The sequence below is a fragment of the Spermophilus citellus genome (genome assembly GCF_964194105.1).
Source record: "Spermophilus citellus genome assembly, chromosome: 3".
In the NCBI taxonomy this organism is placed as follows: domain Eukaryota; kingdom Metazoa; phylum Chordata; class Mammalia; order Rodentia; family Sciuridae; genus Spermophilus; species Spermophilus citellus.
In genome coordinates, this window is record NC_138184.1 from 72,426,938 (window position 1) to 72,451,083 (window position 24,146).

Here is a 24,146-nt window from a genome sequence, read left to right on the forward strand (position 1 = left end):
GTAAGCCCAACATATTTTTAGAAAGGAATTTTATTTCACTGTACCTACTTTGTTACCTTATGTATTAGACAAGTGTCAGAAAACTCACAGTGAGGTGTCATAAGTAGTATTCAACCTGATTCCAAAAATTTTAGCAGAACCTATATTTAGTGTGCCCTTGTAAGAAGTCCATGAGAACCAGAGCTGCTTTGTAATGTCACCTATTGTGCCAGACACACTGAGAGGGAACAAATGCCTAGGACCTTGTCTTCATAGGTCTGGAAATCCAGAGCAGTACCATGTGTGCTTATAAAGAGTACCCTCATGTCAGGGCCTGCTACAAGGCTGCTCTAGGCATCCTGAGAAGAAGCCAAAAAACCTCCCTCTCTCATGAAAGGAGAGCTGATCATTAATAGAATTTCACTTCTCTGAACACAGGAAACATTGGGTATGAAAAACTTTCAGGTTAATTTGAAAAATATAGAATCTTTTCATACTGCCTTGATTTGGAAATGAAGGAATTTTGTACAGAGTGGACTTGTGAATGTTTTGTGTAAAATTGTTTACCTTGAAAAATAAAAACTATTTTTGGACCAAAAATTTGTGAATGGGCTGGGGCTCTAATCAGTGGCAGTGTGCTTGCCTAGCACAGGTAAGGCACTGGATTCAATCCTTAGCACCATATAAAAATAAACAAATATGGGACTGAGGCTCTAGCTCAGTGGTAGAGCACTTGACTATCATGTATGAGACACTGGGTTTGATTCTCAGCACTGCATATAAATAAAATAAAGATCCATTGACAACTAAAAAATATGTAAAAAAATAAAAATAAAGAAATAAAATAAAGGCATTAGAGCTGGGGCTGTAGCTGAGAGGCAGAGCACTTGCCAAGATGCATGAGGCATTGGGTTTGATCCTTAGTATCACATAAAAATTAAATAAATAAATAAAGGTATTCTGTCCATCTACAACTACAAAATAAATAAATAAATAAAATAAAGACATTAAAAATGTTGTTAATGTCAAATATTAGCTTTGCCTTAGCTTCTATTTTGTTGTAGAAATAGGGCCTACTTTGTCATTTCAGTAGGCATAAGGACATCTGGAAGTTAGGACGTCTACTTAAAAAGAAATAACTGAGAAGTTTTTGTATTCAAAAGATCTTTGTTTTGTTACCAAGTCTACCTTTTTCCTTGAAGTCTTGTCAAAGTTGGGTTTTTTTGGGGCGTGGGGGGTTCTGGGGATTGAACCCAGGGATGCTCAACTGCTCAACCACCGAGGCACATCCCAGTCCTTTTTTATTTATTTATTTATTTATTTGAGACAGGGTCCTATTGAGTTGCTCAGGGGCTCACTAAGTTGCTGAGGCTGGTTTTGAACTTGCGATCTTCCTGCCTCAGCCACTTGGATTACAGGTGTGCACCACTATGCTTGGCTTTGTCAAAGTTTTTTTTTTTTTTTTAACATGTAGTGTAAGCAGTGTAAACTGTTTTAATTTTAATTGAAAAAAGTATTAAATTTATGAACTTAATGATTCTATTTCTCTTACTTTGTCACTTATGCCTTGGCTATTTTTTATGGCATTCTCCCCTTGTTGGTTTTTCTTTCTGTATTTTAAATCATTTTAGAGAGATCTTATGTAGCATGTTGTTATTTTGTATTCACAGCAAGTACCAGAAGTGACCTGCCTTTTCCTGGTTCTCCAGCACAATTCTCTTTAATATTGTGCATTGTGGATCTTTTGGTGTGTTTGTGTGTGTGTGTGTGTGTGTGTGTGTAAAAATTTCTAGAGAGACTATAGTACTTAGATGATGCCATCCCCCTCTAGCCAATACCACCAGCAACATGCGTGCAGTTGAACAAGTTGGGTTTATTACTCTGGTTATACAGTGAGAGAACACACACTGCATGAAACTAGGGTATACCTCAGTAAGAGGGTATAAGTTAAGAACCTTATTTAGAATTTTGGCTTTAGTTGTATGATTTGTAGGATAGTCTAAGGAAGCAGAGATTTGCCATAGATTAGATATTTTCAGAAAGTGGGGGTGATTTTGTGATAGGGCATCTCAAGGAAACTTATCTATGAGAAAAGGAAGACCAGAGGGGATAAAGCTATAATTGGTGGATGCCCATCAACAAATGAATGGACAAAGAAATTGTGGTGGGGCTGGGGATGTGGCTCAAGCGGTAGCGCGCTTGCCTGGCATGCGTGCGGCCCAGGTTCGATCCTCAGCACCACATACCAACAAAGATGTTGTGTCCGCCGAGAACTAAAAATAAATAAATAAATATTAAAAAATTCTCTCTCTCTCTCTCTCTCTCTCTCTCTCTCTCTTTAAAAAAAAAAAAGAAATTGTGGTACACAATAGAATATTACTCAGCCATAAAGAAGAAGAATGACATTAGTACATTTGCATGGATGGATCTGGAGACTATCTGCTAAATAAGCCAGTCACCCAAAACCAAAGATTGAATGTTCTCTCTGATATCTAGATGTTAACCCACAACAAGGAAGGGAGGGGAAGAATAAAAGTTCAGTGGATTATACAAAGGGGAATGAAGGGAAGGAAGGGGGGATAGGAGTAGGAAAAAGAGTGGAATGAATCTGCCATAACTTTCCTATGTACATATATGAATACACCAGAGTGAATCTCAACATCATGTACATCTATAAGACTGGGATCCTAATTAGAATAAGATGTATTCCATGCTTGTATTAATATATCAAAATATATTGGACTGTTTTATATATATATGTATAACAATATTTTAAAAGCTGTAATTGGTAAAGAAGTAGCATGTCACTTGTTCTAGCTATAGGAGGAGGAGTGTTGTTAGTTTGTAGATTGCACAGTAGCCTTGTTTTTGTCTTCTTAGACAGAATTCAAAGCAGCCTTGCTTTGATATCTCCCTGTAACCTAGTCTTAGAGAGTCTTTGTCTAAAGTTGGCATTCTGTGAGATGGTTTCTGTCCATCAGGAGACCAGCATGGCCTTTCTGTGGACACACCCCCACATACTTCATATGAATTTCTTCATCTGTAGCAATGTTAAGTGCTATTTTGTATAGGAAAATGTGAAGTTATGGAAACAGAGATACAATTTAAGGCTTTCTGCTATTTTTACTTAAATTTTGTGGCTGTTGGTTGATTTCAGATTCTTGTAGTACAAATTTTTGGCACATGGAAGATGTATAGTGTATTTTAAAAACTCTAGATCAAAATAAGCAAAAAATTATTTTTTATAGTTGTAGATGGTCAGCATGTCTTTATTTTATTTGTTTATTTTTATGTGGTGCTGAGGACTGGACCCAGTGCCTCACATGCGCTAGGCAAGTGCTCTGCCACTGAGCTACAGCCCCAGCCCACAAAAAATGTATTTTAAAAAGAAGATATTTGCTGGACATGGTGGCACACCTCTGTAATCCCAGTGACTTGGGAGACTGAGGCAGGGGGATTTCAAGTTGGAGGCCAGCCTCTTCAACTTAATAAGACCCGTCTCAAAATGAAAATTGAAAAGTGCTGGAGATGTAGCTCAGTGGCAGAATATTCCTTTATTCAATCCTCAACACTAAAAACAATTTAAAAAGAAAAGTGTTTGTGTGGTAATTGAATTACAGAGATCATTGACTTACAAATAAGCTCTGCCAGCACTGTCATTTCATTTCAAATCATAACTGGTTTCCACAGGTACTGGTAAAGCAAGGAAGTGAAGGGGTCTCATCTTGAATCTCGTGAACCACCTCATTTGGCCCAGTGAGGTCTTGTAATTGGAAAATGGCTTTTCAAGCACTGGACCTCTTTTTTTTTTTAAAAGAAACAAGTGTTTATTTTTCCATAAATTTATTTCTATTTTTGCTGAAGTGTCTACAGAAGAACAGCTCAAGACCACTAAGTGGTTGTTCTCTCTGGACTGAGCAGTGGGAGCTGCACACCAGTCTTCAGTGGCTGCCAGGCTCTCCAGTCTTCAGTAAAGAACTGTTTAGATATGCATAAAGGGTACCTGCACACTTTCAGACTTTTACAACCTCAGGTTGAGTAGCAGTGAACTCAAGAGCTAGAGCAGTCCCTTTGCCCTGAAATTTCTCCTTGGTCACAATTTTTTCAGCAACAGCCTGCTCTTCTTTTTCATTCTCTTCAGGATCTCTGTAGAAGTAAATATCAGGTATGACCTACCCTGGGTGTTCACAGGAAATTGTGCCATGCATGCACAGAACTTTTGGGGCCAGCATCCATCACATCACATCCACAGAGTGAGTTCCCTTTATTGAATGGAATGGCAATATCCACATAGCACAGAGGAGAATCTGTGTTACACAGAGCAATGGTAGGCAGGTTGACATAAGATGCTTCTGTAAGAGACTAGTGGTCAGTCCTGAGACCAGTAAATACCAGAAGACATGACTCCTAGAAGGCTGCCTTGTTAGTGAAGTTCCAGGAGTGAAGCAGCTAGCAATAGGAGTGGCTCCATGGCAGCAGCAAACTTCAGTACAGCTCACTGGCCAGTATTCCTAGAGGATTTGACACTGACATCAGCAGGATTTTCAATGGCAACAATGGCACGAGCTGTCAGCAGAAGCTTCTCCCAGGTCCTCTTCAAATTTATGATATAGATGCCATCACTTTTCCTTTTTAGATATATTGTTCCATTTAGAAATCTAGAAATCAAGGTTGGTGCCACATAAGTGGGTTCCTGCTGCAAGGAATTTGGGGACATCCTCCTTCCTCATTTGCAGGACATCAAGGCCTCCAGACATTGTGAAGTTAAGGTGTTATTCCCAAATTTATAAATAATTCTCTAGGGCCTTTTCAGGTAAAGACAAAAGTTTTATTTCCATCCAGGGCCAAAAGAGCAGCAAGCAGTTGTGCAACCCTTGGCCCTGATTGGGGGCAGTAACATGCTTATAAGGTCTAAAACTACAAAAAGTTTGCAGGGGAAGTAATCATAATCGTAAAGTACATCTCATACAAATGGAAAGTCACCAAAAAAGAGTCATATAATCATACTCTCAGAAATTTCATACTCATAAAAACAATTTTGCATTAGTCCCATAAAGCAAGGATATTGTGGTCAGGCTGCAAGTAAGTGGGGGTGGAGGTATTAGCTTTATGCAATAGGCTCATGTGGAAGAGAAGCCAGTTTCACATAGGATGAGGTGTCTGAGCAAAATAAGGTAAGTCGGGGCTAATTTTCAAATCATCCCATAACAGTGACAATTTCCCTTTAAGTTATAATGGAAATCAAGAACAATGCTGTAATGACCCTTTTTCCCTAGGTAGCACAGAAAGTGGATCTAAATTTTCAAAAGGATTCAAGACAAGGATATCCCCTTGTGGTAGCACTACCCTCCTCTTGATGACCTAATCTGACCTTGTACCCTGTACCTGTCCTTGTACCTGGCCATGTAACCAAGATCCTTTGACCACGTGGTTGCCAGGTCTTCTGGAAAAGCCAGTCCCTCTTCACATCTTATCTGCTCAGGGATTCATGGTGAATACTTTAGAACTGGAGACATATTTTTGCCCTTAACCAAAAGATCATAAAATGCTGGTAGAATGTCTCATTTGTTGCTCATCATTTACTAGAACACTAATATTATAACTGAGAGATTAGCAAACTGCCTGATTTTTATTTAGACCCTGAATCTAAAAATGCTTTTTACAAAGAATTATAAAAACAAACGGATCAATGTGTGATAAAGATCTTATATATATTCACCCCCTCTTTTTTTTTTTTTTTTTGGTCTGGGGAATTAAAACCAGGGGCACTTTGCCCCTGAACCATATTCACAGCTCTTTTTATTTTGAAACAGGGTCTTGCTATGTTGCTTAGGATCCCACTAAGTTGCTGATGCTGGCCTCAAACTTGTGATCCTCCTGCATTAGCCTCCCGAGTGGCTGGAATTATAGGCATGCACCTCTGTGCCCAGCCCATTAACCAGTTTTTTCCTCAAAAAATGTTTTACTTGCTACCTCTACTTTTAACATACTTTGTACACTTCTAAACATCAAGAAAGACTATATTTTTCAAATATGGACTTCAGTTGTACAAAGTAGTGTTGAATTAACTACACACATATAACAATGGTTATTCTGGCCTAGAATCCTTCATTTCTTCCATTTCCTTCTCTCCTGTATCACATGTGATATAGGCATATGTATCACTCAGGTGTGATATTAGAATTTCACTTCAAAAAGTCCTTCTCAGAAGTCTGCATTTCTGTACAAAATGTGTTTACTAACTCTGTTTTTGTCATACTTTGGCAAACTCTTAGTAGGGACTGTATATTATAAAATTAGGACTCCTTTGTCCATTACAGCAAAGTTAATGAAATGCACATAGCATACAGGGAATAGGTAAGCTGTAATTTTCTAGTACGCTCTTAACAACATCTTTTGCAACTTATTCCCTCCCACCTCCCTCAACCCAGAGCCATTAACCCATTTCTTAAGCATGTATTTGTCTTATTGGATTATAACATTTCTTTCTACATTCAGAATATAAATTATTGATTGGCTCTGTGATTATACATATTTTCTCTCTATGTGTAGTTTTCTTTTTATATTCCTAATGACATCTAACTTTGTAATAAGTTTTAAGTCCAGATGTATGAGATCTCCACCTTTGATCTTTTTCAAGATTATTTTGGCTATTTCAAGTCCTCTTGAGATTCCATGTGAATATTTTTTCTTCTCACCTTTGTCAGTTCAATTGCATATAGCTATTTCAATTCTTTTTCATTGATCTGTAAGTTTATGCTTATGGCCATAACACATTTTATTACTGTATCATTATAGTATTTAAGTCAGGTGTAGTAAATCTTCCAATTTTGTTCTTTTCTAAAATCTTTATGACTGTTCTTTATCCTCTATATTTCCATATATATTTTAGAATCAGCATTTTATACTTAAATTTAAAAGGGATGTTTGGGCTGGGGTTGTAGCTCAGTGGCAGAGCACTTGCCTAGCATTTGTGAGGCACTGAGTTCAATCCTTAGCACCACATAAAAATAAACAAATAAAGACATTCTGTCCATCTACAACTACAAAAAGTTGTTTTTTTTTTAAAGGATGCTGAGATTTTAGTTGGGATCGCACTGAACCTATAGATAAATTCGGGGAGAAATAACATCTTAGTAAGTGTTCTGATCCATGCACCTTTTTTAATTTAAGCTTTTCTTGGACACATTTTATGCTTTATAGTGCAGAAGTTTTGCATATCTTTTAAATTTATTTCTAAAGGTTATGTTTTTGGTGGCATTATAGATTTTTTAAAATTTATTTTCAGTTTGCTGCTAGAATTTCAAAATTCAATGTTTTTATATATTGACCTTGTATTCTGCAACATTGCTATATTTACCTATTCTAAGAATTGTTTGGGGGATATTTAATTCCTTGGTGTTTTCTTTGTAAATAATTATGCTATTTCTGAAAAAAGAGAGGTTTTCTATTACTTTTTTTAAAAAAAAAATTTTTGCCTTGTCTCACTGGCTATTATATCCAGTATGATATCAAAATAATTGGTTAGAGAAATAACCCTTGTCTTGTTCATGATCTTAGTAGGGAGCAATATTTCAATATTTCATGTTACCACTAAGAGTCCCCCCTGGTTCTGAGAATTGAAGCCAAGGGTGCTCTACCACTGAGCTACATCCCCAGCCATTTTAATTTTTTATTTTGAGACAGGGTCTCACTAAGTTGCTGAGGCTGGCCTCCAACTCACAATCTTCTTGCCTCAGCCTCCCAAATCACTGGGATTACAGGACTGCACCACCATACCCAGATAGCTCTAAGTTTTACATAGATTCCAAAATCAGAAATCAGTTCGTTGCCAATGTTGAAAACAATATGAATCTCTTGTCAGAAGTTGGATACTAAATTCTTGTCAAGAGTTTTGCTGTCCTAAGCTACATAAATGTTTACAGCAGCACAATTCACAATAGCTAAACTGTGGAGCCAACCAAGATGTTCTTCAGTGGATGAATGGATAAAAAAAAATATGGAATTTATACACAATGGAATTTTACTCAGCACTAAAAAAGAATAAGATCATGGCATGTGCAGGTAAATGGATGGCATTAGAAAAGATTATGCTAAGTGAAGTTAGCCAATCCCCCCCAAAAAAACACCAAATGTTTTCTCTGATAAAGGGGGTTGACTCAAAGTTGGGTAGGGAGGGAGAGCATGGGAGGAAGATTACCTCTAGATAGGGAAGAGGGGTGGGAGGGAAAGGGAGTGGGAAGGGGAATAGCAAGGACGGTGTAAGGTGATGGTCATCATTACATAAAATACATGTTATCGGGGCTGGGGATGTGGCTCAAGCGGTAGCAAGCTCACCTGGCATGCGTGTGGCCCGGGTTCGATCCTCAGTACCACATACAAAGATGTTGTGTCCACCGAAAACTAAAAAATAAATATTAAAAATTCTCTCTCTCTCAAAAAAAATACATGTTATGAAGATATGCATCTGGTGTTAACATACCTTATATACAGAGATATGATAAATTGTGGTATAAAGGTGTATTAAGAATTGTAGTGCAAAAAAAAGAGTTCATGTATAATGGCATAATTTGGCGTGAACATACTTTATATACAGAGTTATGAAAAATTGTGCTGTGAATGGATAATTATGAATGTAATGCATTCCATTATTGTCACACATGTAAGAAATAATTTTTTTAAAACAAGTTGTGCTGTCCTATCTGTCCATATGACTGTTTAGTTAAATAAAAGTAAAATCTCTGTCCCCGAAATGTGTTTCATTAGATACATTTCATTAGATACATTTCAAATGACTAATAATAGCCACATATATCTAGTGTCCACTGTGAATAGTGCAAATTTAGAATATTTACAACATTGTAGAAATTTTTATTTGACAACAATAGTCTAAAATTTAAAACAAAGTAACCCTATTATATGGAGAAATTGGTTTAATAGGAAAGTATGGTTGTGTTCTTTCCCAAAAGGTGGAAATACCAAAACAAAAAAGAATGTCTTGTGCTTAGGATGTGTGACTTGGTGGTCAAGTATTTAGAATGTGTAACACCAAGGGTTCAAACCCTAGCCTTATTTAAAGTAATAAATAAGTAAAAGAAAAAAATAGAAAATAAAGTATATCTTATGTTCTTGTTAACTTAATATAGAAAAGTTGGTTTTGGTTTTGGAGGGATTTTGGTGTTGGGGATTGAACCTAGGGCCTCTCACATGCTAAGCACCTGTGTCACTGAGCTACACCCTCAGCCCCAGACACATGTTTTAAAACTAGAAGAAACCAATCTAAAACTGTTTCTTGTTTCAAGAGAACCAATTTTTTGTTGTTATTCTTCTGAAGAAGAATCTAATGTAGGGCTGGGGTTGTGGCTCAGTGGCAGAGCACTCACCTAGCACATGCAAGGCCCTGGGTTTGATCCTCAGTACCACATAAAAATAAATAAATAAAGTAAAGGTATTGGGTCCAACTACAACTAAAAAATAAAAAATAAATAAATAATCTAATGTATAGAAAGTTCTTTTTAATATTTAGACATCAAAATATGGTCAATTACTACTCAGGCAGCCATTTTTCTTGTTAATCAGATTAACTTAAATATTACAATTTAGAGTAATATTAAAAGGATTCAGAATTAAGTGGATAAGAATTTGCCTTTTCTATTTTTAATTTATTTTTCTCTAATCTCTATAATATCAAATACTAGCTGGGAAGACTCTTCAAATCTTTAATATTGAGCTGAAGAGTAAAATGAAGTCTCATACTATGGCAGAAGAGGTGTTATTTTGGAAATGGATCTCTGTGAACACTATTGCCTTGGTGACTGAGACCGTGGTCTACCACTGGAACATGGAAGGTGACTCCCAGCCCATGAAGATGTTTGATAGGCATGCTAGTCTGGCTAGGTGCCAGATGATCCACTACCGAACTGATGAATACCAGAAGTGGCTGCTCCTTATTGGCATCTCAGCTCAGGTAAGCCTCAGGGGCTGAAATTACAGGTCTAACATTAGAGGGGAATGGTTAAGTTGTTTGAGGTTGGTATAAGTATAAGGCAGAAGAAGTAGGCCTGAGACTGAAAGAAATAGATTACAAAGAAATCCGAACTTTCAATCAAATAATTCTAACTGGAATCTGGCCCATTATCCACTGCATTCCATCATGTTACTGATGTTTATTCTGTAAACTATTTCTAGCATAATCTTTAAAAATTTATTTATTTATTCTAATTTTTTATACATGACAGCAGAATGCATTTCAATTCATAGTACACATATGGAGCACAATTTTTCATGTCTCAGATTGTACACAAAGTATAGTCACACCATTCATGTTTTCATACATGTACTTAGGGTAATGATGTCCATCTCATTCCACCATCTTTCCTACCTCATGCCCACTCCCTTTCCCCACTCCCCTTTGCCATATCTAAAGTTTCTCTATTCCTCCCATCCCCTCCCCTTTCCCCTATCTAAAGTTCCTCCATTCCTCCCATCCTCCCCCACCCCCATTCTGGATCAGCATCCACATGTTAGAGAAGGCATTCAGCCTTTGGTTTTGGGGGATTGACTTACTTACTTATGTGATATTCTCCAACTCTATCCATTTACCTGCAAATACCATGATTTTATTCTCTTTTAATGCTGAGTAAAATTCCATTGTGTATATATATGTACCACAGTTTCTTTATCCATTCATCTATTGAAGGGCTTCTAGGTTGGTTCCATAATTTAGCTATTGTGATTTGTGCTGCTATAAACACTGATGTGGCTGTGTCCCTGTAGTATGCTGTTTTTAAGTCCTTTGAGTATAGATCATGTGTTTATTTTTATTGGTTCTTTTTAGTTATACATAATAGGATTAATTTCAACATAATTATAAAAGCACAGGATATAATATTCTAATTCAGTAATTCCTCTTTCACCTTCCCCCTTTGTCCTTCCCTCGGTTCTACTGATCTTTCTGCTACTTACCTATAGTTTTTTTTTTTTAATTAATGTGTTGTTGATGTACACAGTGGTGAGCTCCATTATGGTATATTCATATATGTACATAGGAAATTTAGGTCAGATTCATTCCACTGTCTATCCCATTCCTCCTCTCTTCCTTTATTCCCCTTTGTCTACTCCACTGATCTTTCTTCTTCTTCTTCTCCTTCTCCTTCTCCTCCTCCTTCTCCTTCTCCTTCTTTCTTCCCCCTACCTTTATTTTGGATTAGCTTCCACTTATCAGAGAAAACATTCAACTTTGACTTTTGGGGACTGATTTTGCTTGGCATATCATGCATTTTAAATAGCTAGTAGATTTATAATTTATTATAGGAAATAAGTCAATGTATGAGACTTTCATTTTAGGAATATTTGTTTTCAGAATTGCTTGTTTATCCGTTTTCTCTTCCTTTCATCACAAAATATCTTTACTTAGCAAAACCGTGTGGTTGGAGCAATGCAGCTCTATTCTGTGGAGAGGAAGGTTTCACAACCCATAGAAGGCCATGCTGCTGCCTTTGCAGAGTTCAAGATAGAAGGGAATACCAAGCCTGTCACTCTCTTCTGCTTTGCTGTACGCAGTTCCACAGGAGGCAAGGTAAGATCCACTCTGCTTTGTCTTCCTCCTAGAAAAGTGTCAGAAATCAGGGTCATGAGTCTGTATAAGTACAATTGAAAGTGGGACATGGCCTGCAGGCCCCTGTATAAATGAGGACTCATAGCAGGGTTTAGAGCCACTCATGCAACATTTATTTCAGTAGTGTGGCAGCATCCTTGGCATAAAATTAGTAACCTCGAGTTAGCTTAGCCCCTTTCCCTTAGAATTCCTCTTAGATTGTACTGAGATGGGCCTTAAAGGGATGTGAAGCACAGTTTCTGCTCTCATGCATCAGTCTTGTGGAAGAGATAGCTGTGAAATCACTGCAGTGCCATCTTTGCCATAAGGTATGCCTTTCACACCACCTAAGGTGTGATTCCATCCTGGTGGTTGTGGTAGGGATGGGGATGAGGTCCCAAGGAAGCTGTAGAGAGGCAAGATTGTACCCAGGAGCCAGCTGACTTTTTTTTTTTAGTTGCAATACCTTTATTTATTTATTTGTTTGTTTGTTTATTTTTATGTGGTTCTGAGGATCGAACCCAGGACCTTGCACATGCTAGGCGAATGCTCTGCCGCTGAGCCACAACCCCAGCCCACCAGTTGACTTTTATATAGCAAAGGGTATGTCCAGACTCTGTTTGGAAAGGCTGTCATGGGAAGTGGTGAGGAGGTGTCCTATACCTCATGACATTAGAGAGACCTGGGATTCTGCTGGGGTTTAATGAGACAGTGGGGCACTGCTTCTAAATAAAGTTCTTATTCCTAGAAGACTCTTGTCAAAAAATACTTCCTGAAATCATTGTTTTGGATTGTTCATTAGCTCTGGAAGGATTCTCAAAGATGAGTTATAAATCATAATATGGCTTCCTAAACTTGTTCATCTGAAACACACTTCTTTAGATATTTTGGTTGTTGTGGCATAGCATACTTCATGCTTCCTCAATTGAGAACTAGTAGAAAAGTAGGAATCAGGTAAAATGTCAGCCTCATTGCTAAAAGAGCTAATTAAATACACCAGCTTTAGCTATATAGTACAAGAGCTTGCTACCATATCACCTCACTGAGCTCCCTAGAGATGAGAGCTTTCCAAAATGAGTTCACTTAGAAGCCGCAATCTCCTGCACTCAGATTTCAGATGGGCACTCTCCTGGGGGAGCAAGCAAGGTTGGAGAGGGACTAGTAGTAACCTACTGGGGCAGGCCCTTCCACAGTGACCTGAGTCACACTCAGCTCCCGCATCCCCCATCATACACAGTAAATCTCCCAAGAATTGTAGAAAATTGTGGCTGTTTCTCTCCCCTGCTACAGGGAAGGTGTAGTATCCTTCTCAACCTGGGTTCCTTGCCCTGAATTCTTTCTAAGTTCAACTGTCTTTACAAGAGTAACTCAGTAGTCTCCACATGTGGATTGGAGTTTGCCTGGATATCAGTTCTTTACTGCTAACCTTCCCAGAGGCAAATGTCACTTGTTCAAAATCACACCCTTCTCCCACTGCTTCCCCAAAACTTTGGCTTTTGTTCTCATACCTCCATTTCTGTTGGTAATGTCATTGTTCTTCTTAACTCCCAAGCAAGAAACCATAGCTCTCAAATTTTGTTACCACCTGACCTTTAGCAAGTCTTATATCTGCCTAAGATTTTAGTGACTATGCTCTTATCACCTTACATTTGGCTCAGGAAATGACCATTTATTAGGTCCTCAGACCTGCTCCACCCTTTTCACTAATAGGTCTTGCCACAGAGTTTTTTTAAACTACCTTTTATCTTAAATTTCCTATGTGCAAGAAGTTCATCTGACCTATATTAGCCTGTGCATGCCCACATATCAGCCAGCCTATCTTTCAGTGTATCCCCTCTCCACTCAAGCCTCTTTGGGATTTCCCACCTTTCCTTCTTTCCTTTCCTTCTGCTGGCCAAATTGAGACTATCCCCCTCTGTGAAACCCACCCTGTAACCCTTGTTGTGTTATGTCTCCAATCCACTCTACTCGTGATTTTTTTTTTCTGGAGTTGTTTTAGCTTTGGCACCTTTTCTTTTTTTAATATTTATTTTTTAGTTGTAAAACAATACCTTTGTTTTATTTATTTATTTTTTTTATGTGCTGCTGAGGATCGAACCTAGGGCCTCGCACGCGCTAGGTGAGGGCTCTGCCGCTGAGCCACAACCCCAGCCCAGCACCTCTTCTTCAAACGAAATTTATGGTGAAGGCACCTATGTAAGTCAGAATTTAGAACCTTTCTAATACAAGTAGGAAGGAACTTCCTCATCCACAGACACTCCTCTAAGTTCTACAATAATTCTTACATCTCCATGAATAACCTTGAAAAAAACTCAGGCCTGTACCACAGTGGGTTAGATTGTCTCATGAGTTTGACATTCAGAGATGAGATATCATTGACTAATCGGTTCACATTAGCCTGGGCTATATCTGAATGATTGGAGAGAACTGAAATACGAACCAGATACTAGTTGGAATGTTTGCTTCATGTCAGCCCCAAAGCCCAGGGAAGAAAGAAGTGATTCAACTAACCAGGAACTAAATATTCTCAGGTTTTTCTGGCAGTAGTTCTTTCTGTTGGTGAGAATCAGGTTGGTAATTAATCACAAGTACCTCAATAAAGAAATTGTCTTCTGTTGTTCGAATGTAAGTTTTAGCTTTAGTCATACAGAGCTTGTACCTCTGCTCGCCACTGTGCCTTGTTTAGTATCCGACTGCCACCAAGAGCATTTACTTGTATTTACTAACATCTTTCTTCTAGTTGCACATAATTGAAGTTGGACAGCCTGCAGCAGGAAACCAGCCTTTTGTAAAGAAAGCTGTGGATGTGTTTTTCCCTCCAGAGGCACAGACTGATTTTCCAGTGGCTATGCAGGTATGGATTGCTGCTCTTTAAATATCTCACATTCTAAATTGTCCATTTTGGCAATTTCTAAAGTTATAGGAAACTGTCATCTGCAGTTGTTTCATTATCCTTCTCACCCCAGATCTCTGATTCATTCAAACCCATTTAGAAACCTGCAATTTTGTGTCTGATTTTAGGAACAGTCCTGCTCATAGAAGTCCTTCATCAGAGCAGGTCAGGACAGCATGAGACTTTTCTAGCTTTTGTACTAAACTTTTAGGCCTTTCTCCTTTTATTGTAAAAAATTAGGTAGTTACTGTGGTACAAGACTGTATAAAGAAGAAAACAGTCCTCTGTAGATAAACCAACGTGATATAAAATACACCAAAGATCATATTACTTATTATGTAAATAACTTAGATATAAACCTTTTCTGAACAAAACTGGGATCTCAGTATATATGTAAGATGGACATGTCTTAGCTCTTTCCTTTTATTCTGTTCTCAGATATCTGCTCATATTTATAATCATTTCTATAAGACAGATTTCTAGTAATAGTTTCCTGATAGAAGAATGTAATTGTTCCTCCAAAGTGAAATCAGCTTTTTTCCTGTCTTATAAAAAGATATGTTTTATATCAATTTCCATCAATATCAAATGTAACAGCAGGATTAAATATCAACTAAAAATCCTACCATGACTGATAGTTGTAACCACCATTTAAGGTAACTTTATATGCATACATTCATGCAGATATATTCAAATAGACTCCTACAAAAATGGTTTTGTACTAGCCTTGCTGCTTTATGACTCTCTGTCTCTCACTATATTAAAGATAGCTCTATGTCAGTAAAATCACATTTATTTTATTGTTTGGGTAACCTGTTCTATGCATGTGCCTCTCTCAAATTGTCCCACTGATGTGCATTTAGATTTACTGTAATCACTTCAAGGAACATTGCAGTTCATACATCTTTATTCATTAGTCAGAAAGTCTGAGGATAGATTCTTAGACATAAAAGTATGTGTCAGAGGCATATACATGTCAGCAGCTCTCATGACCATGCTGATTATTTCTTCTGCCAGTGCTGCCCTTTATAGCTGGACAGTATCCAGTGATTTTCTTATTCTTCCCTTGGTTTCTGTCCAGGCAGAATGGGTTTCTCATATGCATCTTATTAATTGAATTTTCCTGATCTTTGCATTTTTTTGTCAGTCTTTTAATAAAGTGTCTGGTGTGTTTCAAGTATTTTTCCAAGTCATAACAAAAGGTGGTCGCATATTCCATCTTGTATACATTTTGCATTTTTGTGTGGCTTTACTATCATATTTTGAAAATAATTCTGTACCCTAAGATGATCACAATAGCCACACATATTTTTCTATTACTCTCTTAATTGTATTATTTTTATTTAAAATATTTATTTTTTTAGTTATAGGGGGGCATAACATCTTTATATTTTATTTTTATGTGGTACTGAGGATCAAACCCAGTTCCTCATGCATGCTAGGCGAGTGCTCTACCACTGAGCCCCAGCCCCAGCCCTTAATTGTATTATTTTTAATTTAAAGTCTTTGGCTCATCTGAGATTTACTTTGACCTAAAGAGTAAGGTAATGATCCAAGTTCTTTACTCTCTCCTCCATCCCCAAATAGCTAACTGGTTATATCAATATCATGTGTTGATTAAAGTATTTGTAGTCCACTACTAGGCTACTTACCATTCTCATACATAATAGATTCTATTTCAAGGTTCTCAATCAAGTTCCCTTTTTCTCTGACTCTTCCTATGCTAGTATCAAACTTTTGAATAACTTTAAATTTTTAAATAACCTTCAGGTTTTCCTGTGGGTTTTTATTTTTGCTTATTATTTATTTATTTATTTATTTTTTTTTATTTTTTTTATTGGTTGTTCAAAACATTACAAAGATCTTGATATATCATACTTCATACATTAGATTCAAGTGGGTTATGAACTCCCATTTTTACCCCAAATACAGATTGTAGAATCACATCGGTTACACATCCACATTTTTACATAATGCCATATTAGTAACTGTTGTATTCTGCTACCTTTCCTATCCTCTACTATCCCCCCTCCCCTCCCCTCCTATCTTCTCTCTACCCCATCTACTGTAATTCATTTCTCTCCTTGTTTTTTTTCCCATTCCCCTCACAACCTCTTATATGTAATTTTGTATAACAATGAGGGTCTCCCTCCATTTCCATGCAGTTTCCCTTTTCTCTCCCTTTCCCTACCACCTCATGTCTCTGTTTAATGTTAATCTTTTCTTCCTGCTCTTCCTCCCTGCTCTATTCTTAGTTGCTCTCATTACATCAAAGAAGACATTTGGTATTGTTTTTTAGGGATTGGCTAGCTTCACTAAGCATAATCTGCTCTAGTGCCATCCATTTCCCTGCAAATTCCATGATTTTGTCATTTTTTAGTGCTGCGTAATACTCCATTGTGTATAAATGCCACATTTTTTTATCCATTCATCTATTGAAGGGCATCTGGGTTGGTTCCACAGTCTAGCTATTGTGAATTGTGCTGCTATGAACATCAATGTGGCAGTATCCCTGTAGTACGCTCTTTTAAGGTCTTCAGGGAATAGTCCGAGAAGGGAAATAGCAGGGTCAAATGGTGGTTCCATTCCCAGCTTTCCCAGGAATCTCCATACTGCTTTCCAAATTGGCTGCACCAATTTGCAGTCCCACCAGCAATGTACAAGTGTACCCTTTTCCCCACATCCTTGCCAGCACTTGTTGTTGTTGTTTGACTTCATAATGGCTGCCAATCTTACTGGAGTGAGATGGTATCTTAGGGTGGTTTTGATTTGCATTTCTCTGACTGCTAGAGATGGTGAGCATTTTTTCATGTACTTGTTGATTGATTGTATGTCCTCCTCTGTGAAGTGCTTGTTCAGGTCCTTGGCCCATTTGTTGATTGGGTTATTTGTTATCTTATTGTTTAATTTTTTGAGTTCTTTGTATACTCTGGATATTAGGGCTCTATCTGAAGTGTGAGGAGTAAAAATTTGTTCCCATGATGTAGGCTCCCTATTTACCTCTCTTATTGTTTCTCTTGTTGAGAAAAAACTTTTTAGTTTAAGTAAGTCCCATTTGTTGATTCTTGTTATTAACTCTTGTGCAATGGGTGTCCTATTAAGGAATTTGGAGCCTGACCCCACAATATGTAGATCGGAGCCAACTTTTTCTTCTATCGGACACAGAGTCTCTGATTTGATATCAAGCTCCTTGATCCATTTTGAGTTAACTTTTGTGCATGGCGAGAGAAGGGGATTCAGTTTCATTTTGTTGCATATGGATTTCCAGTTTTCCCAGCACCATTTGTTGAAGATGCTCTCCTTCCTCCATTGCATGCTTTTAGCCCCTTTATCAAATATAAGATAGTTGTAACTTTGTAGATTAGTCTCTGTGTCCTCTATTCTGTACCATTGGTCCACCCGCCTGTTTTGGTACCAGTACCATGCTGTTTTTGTTACTATTTTCTGTAGTATAGTTTGAAATCTGGTATTGCTATGCCACCTGATTCACACTTCCTGCTTAGAATTGCTTTTGCTATTCTGGGTCTTTTATTTTTCCATATGAATTTCATGATTGCTTTATCTATTTCTACAAGAAATGCCATTGGGATTTTGATTGGCATTGCATTAAACCTATAGAGAACTTTTGGTAATATCACCATTTTGATGATGTTAGTTCTGCCTATCCATGAGCGGGGTATATTTTTCCATCTTCTAAGATCTTCTTCTATTTCTCTCTTTAGGGTTCTGTAGTTTTCATTGTATAAATCTTTCACCTCCTTTGTTAGGTTGATTCCCAAGTATTTTATTTTATTTTTTTGAGGATATTGTGAATGGGGTGTTTTTCCTCATTTCCATTTCAGAAGTTTTGTCGCTGATATACAGAAATGCCTTTGATTTATGCGTGTTGATTTTATATCCTGCCACTTTGCTGAATTCATTTATTAGTTCTAGTAGTTTCGTTGTAGACCCTTTTGGGTCTTCTAGGTATAGAATCATGTCTTCCACAAACAGTGATAATTTAAGTTCTTCTTTTTCTATTTTTATGCCTTTAATTTCTTTTGTCTGTCTAATTGCTCTGGCCAGTGTTTCGAGAACTATGTTGAATAGAAGTGGTGATAGAGGGCATCCCTGTCTTGTTCCAGATTTTAGAGGGAATGCCTTCAATTTTTATCCATTCAGAATGATGCTAGCCTGAGGCTTAGCATAGATAGCTTTTACAATGTTGAGGTAAGTTCCTGTTATCCCTAGTTTTTTTAATGTTTTGAACATAAAGGGATGCTGTACTTTGTCAAATGCTTTTTCTGCGTCTATCGAGATGATCATATGGTTCTTATCTTTGAGTCTATTGATGTGGTGAATAACATTTATTGATTTCCATATATTGAACCATCCTTGCATCCCAGGGATGAATCCTACTTGATCATGGTGCACAATTTTTTTGATGTGTTTTTGTATCCGATTCGCCAGAATTTTATTGAGGATTTTTGCATCTAGGTTCATTAGAGATATTGGTCTGTAGTTTTCTTTCTTTGAGGTGTCTTTGTCTGGTTTCGGAATCAGGGTGATGTTGGCCTCATAGAATGAATTTGGAAGAGCTCCCTCTTTTTCTATTTCCTGAAATAACTTGAAAAGTATTGGTATTAATTCTTCTTTAAAGGTTTTGTAAAACTCTGCTGTATACCCATCTGGTCCTGGGCTTTTCTTGGTTGGTAGTCTTTTGATTGCTTCTTCTGTTTCATCCATTGATATTGGTTTGTTCAAATTGTGTGTATCCTCCTGACTCAGTCTGGGCAAATCATATGACTTAAGAAATTTATCGATGTCTTCACTATCTTCTATTTTATTGGAATATAGGTTTTCAAAATAATTTCTAATTGTCTTCTGTATTTCTGTAGCATCTGTTGTGATATTGCCTTTTTCATCCCGTATGTTAGTAATTTGAGTTCTCTCTCTTCTTCTCTTCGTTAGCATGGCTAAGGGTCTGTCGATCTTATTTATTTTTTCAAGAACCAACTTTTAGATTTGTCAATTTTTTCAATAGTTTCTTTTGTTTCAATTTCATTGATTTCTGCTCTGATTTTAATTATTTCTCGCCTTCTGTTACATTTGCGGTTGTTTTGCTCTTCCTTTTGTAGGGCTTTGAGATGAAGTGTGAGCTCATTTATTTGTTGGTTTTTTCTTTTATTGAGGAATGACCTCCAGGCGATGAATTTCCCTCTTAAAACTGCTTTCATTGTGTCCCATATATTCCGATATGTTGTGTCTGTATTTTCATTTATCTCTAAGCATTTTTTTATTTCCTCCTTTATGTCTTCTGTAACCCGTTGATCATTCAGTAACATATTGTTCATTTTCCATGTGATGTAGGATTTTTCCTTCCTTCTTTTATCATTGATTTCCAGTTTCATTCCATTATGATCAGATAAAATGCATGGTATTATCTCCACCCCTTTATATTTACTGAGGGTTGCCCTATGGCATAATATATGGTCTGTTTTTGAGAAGGATCCATGTGCTACTGAGAAAAAAGTATATCCACTTGATGATGGTTGATATATTCTATATATGTCAGTTAAGTCTAGGTTATTGATTGTGATATTGAGTTCTATAGTTTCTTTATTCAACTTTTGTTTGGAGGATCTGTCCAATGGTGAGAGAGTTGTGTTGAAGTCACCCATAATTATTGTGTTGTGGTCTATTTGATTCTTGAACTTGAGGAGAGTTTGTTTTATGAACGTAGCAGCACCCTTATTTGGTGCATAAATATTGATAATTCTTATGTCTTGTTGGTGAATGGTTCCTTTTAACAGTATATAATGTCCTTCCTTATCCCTTTTGATTAACTTAGTCTTGAAGTCGATTTTATTCGATATGAGGATGGCCACCCCTGCTTGCTTACGAGGACCGTGTGTGTGGTATATTTTTTCCCAACCTTTCACCTTCAGCCTGTATATGTCTTTTCCAATCAGATGTGGCTCCTAGAGGCAGCATATTGTTGGATTTGTTTTTTTAATCCATGTTACCAGCCTATGTCGCTTTATTGGAGAGTTTAAGCCATTAACGTTTAGAGTTACTATTGATATATGGTTTGTACTTCCTTTCATGTTTGATTATTTATCTTTTTTTTTTTAATTTAGTTTGTTTCTCCATGATTAGCTTTCCCCCTGCCCTCTGTCTTTACTGAGGTACTTCCCACTCTTGGTTTTAGTTATTGTTTTTCATTTCTTCCTCGTGTAGTGTTTTGATCAAGATGCTTTGCAGTGCTGGTTTTCTGGCTGCAGATTCTTTTAACTTTTGTTTATCATGAAAGATTTTTATTTCGTTGTTGTACTGAAGCTAAATTTTGCTGGATACAAAATTCTTGGTTGGCATCCATTGTCTTTCAGTGTTTGAAATACGTTGTTCCAGGATCTTCTCACTTTCAGCGTCTGTGATGAAAAATCCGTTGTTAACCTTATTGGTTTACCCCTGAATGTAATCTGCCTCCTTTCTCTTGTAGCTTTTAATATTTTCTCTTTGTTCTGTATATTGGATATCTTCATAACAATGTGTCTTGGCGTTGGTCTACTGTGATTTTGTATGCTCGGTGTCCTGTATGCATTGACAATTTGTGTATACGTTTCCTTTTTTATTTCTGGAAAGTTTTCTATAATTATTTCATTCAGAAGGTTGCTCATTCCCTTGGTTTGAACCTCTATACCTTCCTCTATCCCGATGACTCTTAAGTTTGGTTTTTTTATGTTATCCCATATCTCTTGGATGTTTTTCTCGTGATTTTTTACCAGCCTTTCTGAGTTGGCTAGACTCTTTTCAAGATGATATATTTTGTCTTCATTATCTGACATTCTGGCTTCTACTTGATCCACTCTGTTAGTGATACTCTCAATTGAGTTTTTAATTTGGTTTATAGTTTCCTTCATTTCTAGAATTATTGTTTGATTTTTTAATAATCTGTATCTCCTGATAAAGATGCTTATTTGCTTCTTTTATCTGTTTATGTAATTCATTTTCAATGTGTTCTTTCACTGTTTGAATTTGCTGTCTCATATCCTCTTTAAGATTCCATTCCATCTGTCTAAGGTATTCCTTGAGTTCTTTATTTGGCCATTTTTCTGATACCTCTAGGTCCTCCTGAATATTTAGGCTGTCCTGCATTGTTTGTATTCCTTTGCTTCCTTGCTTTTTCATGCTGCTCATGTTACTTCTTGTTCTGTTTGACTGCTGAGTTACTGTTTACTCCTATAAATTTATTTGATGCTGTCGCTGCCGGTTTCAATGAAGTTATCTCCTCTGCCTCATTCTGGTGACATCAGTTCTCTGCCATGGTGGTATCCCATGCAAATGGCAACAGTTCGTTCCCTTTGCCGGGTGACCAATGCAACGGGTGAGTCCTGACTGGCTCTCCCAAGCCCCGTTTCAATCCTGTGGCCACTGCCTATGAAGGCTCAGTTGGTATTAACCTCCGCAGGTTCAGAAGGGCCAACCAGTTGTTTCAGCGGGATCGTTTAGTGCTGAGTCAGCGGTTTGTCTGCGAGATGCAGGCGAACGGGAGCTTGAATTCAGCCGATCCGGGCTCAGTGTGTGTTCTGAGACAGACTGTTCGCCTCAGATCCACGTCAGCTCAGCATTGCCTAGTGATCCTGAGCAAACAACATTTAGACGGTTTACGACTCCCTATGCTCGCACAGCTGAAGAGATCAGAGACTTGATCTCTCCGCGCCTGCTGCCATGTTGGATCTCTCCTCCTGTGTGTTATTGATGGCATTTGGCAAAGGTTAGTAAGTGGAAATGGAAGGTAGATTGGAAAGTGAAGTCAGTATTAGGGGTCTTTATCCAGAACTTTCCCCTTCTTTTATGAACTTGAAGCTTAATGGGGTTTGGAAAGAAACTGGGGAAAGAATGTCTCTACCTGAAATATATATGGAATAGGCTGATTTTCTTTTACCTTTGTTTGAGAGTGATTGGGCAAAATAAACCTAGGTCTCATGGAGAAGAACTTGAAATCCATTTCTCAGGGTTTCATTACTCCCATTGATGATCTCAGCCATGGAGTCTCTGGGATCCCATTTATCATTCATGAGCTCTTTTTTCTTATGTGGCTTTGTCTTTTTCCAACCCATCATACTCTGCCTTCTTACAGATTGGAGCCAAATATGGTGTTATATATTTGATCACAAAGTACGGCTACCTACATATGTATGATTTAGAATCTGCTGTGTGCATCTACATGAACCGTATTAGCGCTGACACAATCTTTGTAACTGTTCCACATGAACTAACCTCTGGGATTATTGGTGTCAACAAAAAAGGACAGGTATGTAACTCTGAGGTTTAATTTCCCACCTTTTCCCTTCAGTAAGGACTAGAGCTTTGTGATCAGGTGTAGTTAACTCCTGTTATTAAACTTATACCCATGTCTGCCTTCTCCTTCACATCATCATTTCCTCTATTCAGCCAGCACCATTCCTAACACAACATTGATTCTGAGAGGAGAGCCACTACTTCCTGTGTGAAGCATCTGCCAGTGGAACAGCAGTTCTAATATGCACCGCATACATCTTTATACCAAGCACCTGTTAGTTGGAGAAGGTTGAAAAAGCAGATACTATGCTGTTGAAGTTAACCTTTCTGAACCAAAGTTAAAAAGAGAAGAAAATCAATTTTTAAAAAATTACCTTAAAAGAAAAATTGTAAGGAGTACTCATCAGTGAAAATCAAGCAAGTCATTTTGGCATAGATCTGAACACATCATTATGATCAGTGCCTGTATGACTTTACATTTTCATAGTATTTTGAACAGCTGCATAGAATCCCATGGTATCACTTCACTGGGTGATCCTACTTTGTTACAATTAAGAACCTGGCTCCTTTGCATCTTTTTATGTTAGGACCAAGATCACAAGCATGCTCAACATGAGTCTGGGAATTTGGCAAACATTACAGTGTCATGAGGGAATGTGACAGACTGTGTGTATGGGGCATTTCCCCAGGGGAACTGATCTCACTTGGTGGGTTCTTATAGGTGCTGTCAGTTTGTGTTGAGGAAGAAAACATTGTGAATTATGCAACCAATGTGCTTCAGAATCCAGACCTGGGTCTGCGTTTGGCTGTTCGTAGTAACCTGCCAGGGGCAGAGGAGTTATTTGTGAGAAAATTCAGTACCTCCTTTGCACAGGGGAACTATGCTGAAGCCGCCAAAGTAGCAGCATCTGCACCAAAGGTAATGAAACTTGAACACTGTATGCCATTCTGAAGTTTTAGGACCCAACCTTGAGGGTAAAATAAAACATGAAAGCATTTTACTACACTATTGGAATATATTAGTGTTATGTTAGTGTGCTTTTTGATTATTTTAAATGTTTTACTAATGGCATAGTAGTAATGGAAACAGACAAAATTTTGCTCCACCATTTTATTCTTTATTGTTTTTCTGTTATTGCTGTGTTCATAAATATTTCTTACCCAGAATCTTAGCTCAGGTACAGTTTTGTCTTTTGGTGACTTGAATTTTTCACTGGTATTACCTAATCATTAAATATAAAATTATAAAAAATAGGGTAACTATACCTATTTTATTTAGTGACAGTCCTATTCTGGACTTTCTTCACTCTTCTAGAGAATAATAGTTTGGTTTATTTCCTTAGGATACATTTTCCTGGGACTAGATTTACTTCTGAGTAAATAAAGGTTTTCAAG

At 37.4% G+C, this 24,146-nt stretch overlaps 1 protein-coding gene and 1 pseudogene across 13 annotated transcripts in view; one reads left to right on the forward strand and one right to left on the reverse strand.

Annotated features, from left to right (window-relative positions):
* The window catches only part of CLTCL1 (clathrin heavy chain like 1), a 91,011-nt gene that overhangs the window by 13,429 nt on the left and 53,436 nt on the right, over window positions 1–24,146 (forward strand). For 10 of the 12 annotated variants that reach the window (XM_081287814.1, XM_081287819.1, XM_081287820.1 and 7 more), the window contains exons 3-7: window positions 9,678–9,946; window positions 11,396–11,557; window positions 14,316–14,429; window positions 22,591–22,764; window positions 23,473–23,670. In XM_081287814.1, the coding sequence (XP_081143940.1) occupies window positions 9,678–9,946; window positions 11,396–11,557; window positions 14,316–14,429; window positions 22,591–22,764; window positions 23,473–23,670 (917 nt within the window). The remainder of the gene's footprint in view (window positions 1–9,677; window positions 9,947–11,395; window positions 11,558–14,315; window positions 14,430–22,590; window positions 22,765–23,472; window positions 23,671–24,146) is intronic. The other 2 variants (XM_081287822.1, XM_081287816.1) reach the window with 2 other exon arrangements.
* On the reverse strand, window positions 330–4,821 carry LOC308645224 (small ribosomal subunit protein uS2-like; annotated as a pseudogene). The gene is made up of 2 exons: window positions 3,851–4,821; window positions 330–407 (listed from the first exon to the last, which is right to left on the reverse strand). The product of its transcript is annotated as a small ribosomal subunit protein uS2-like (transcript).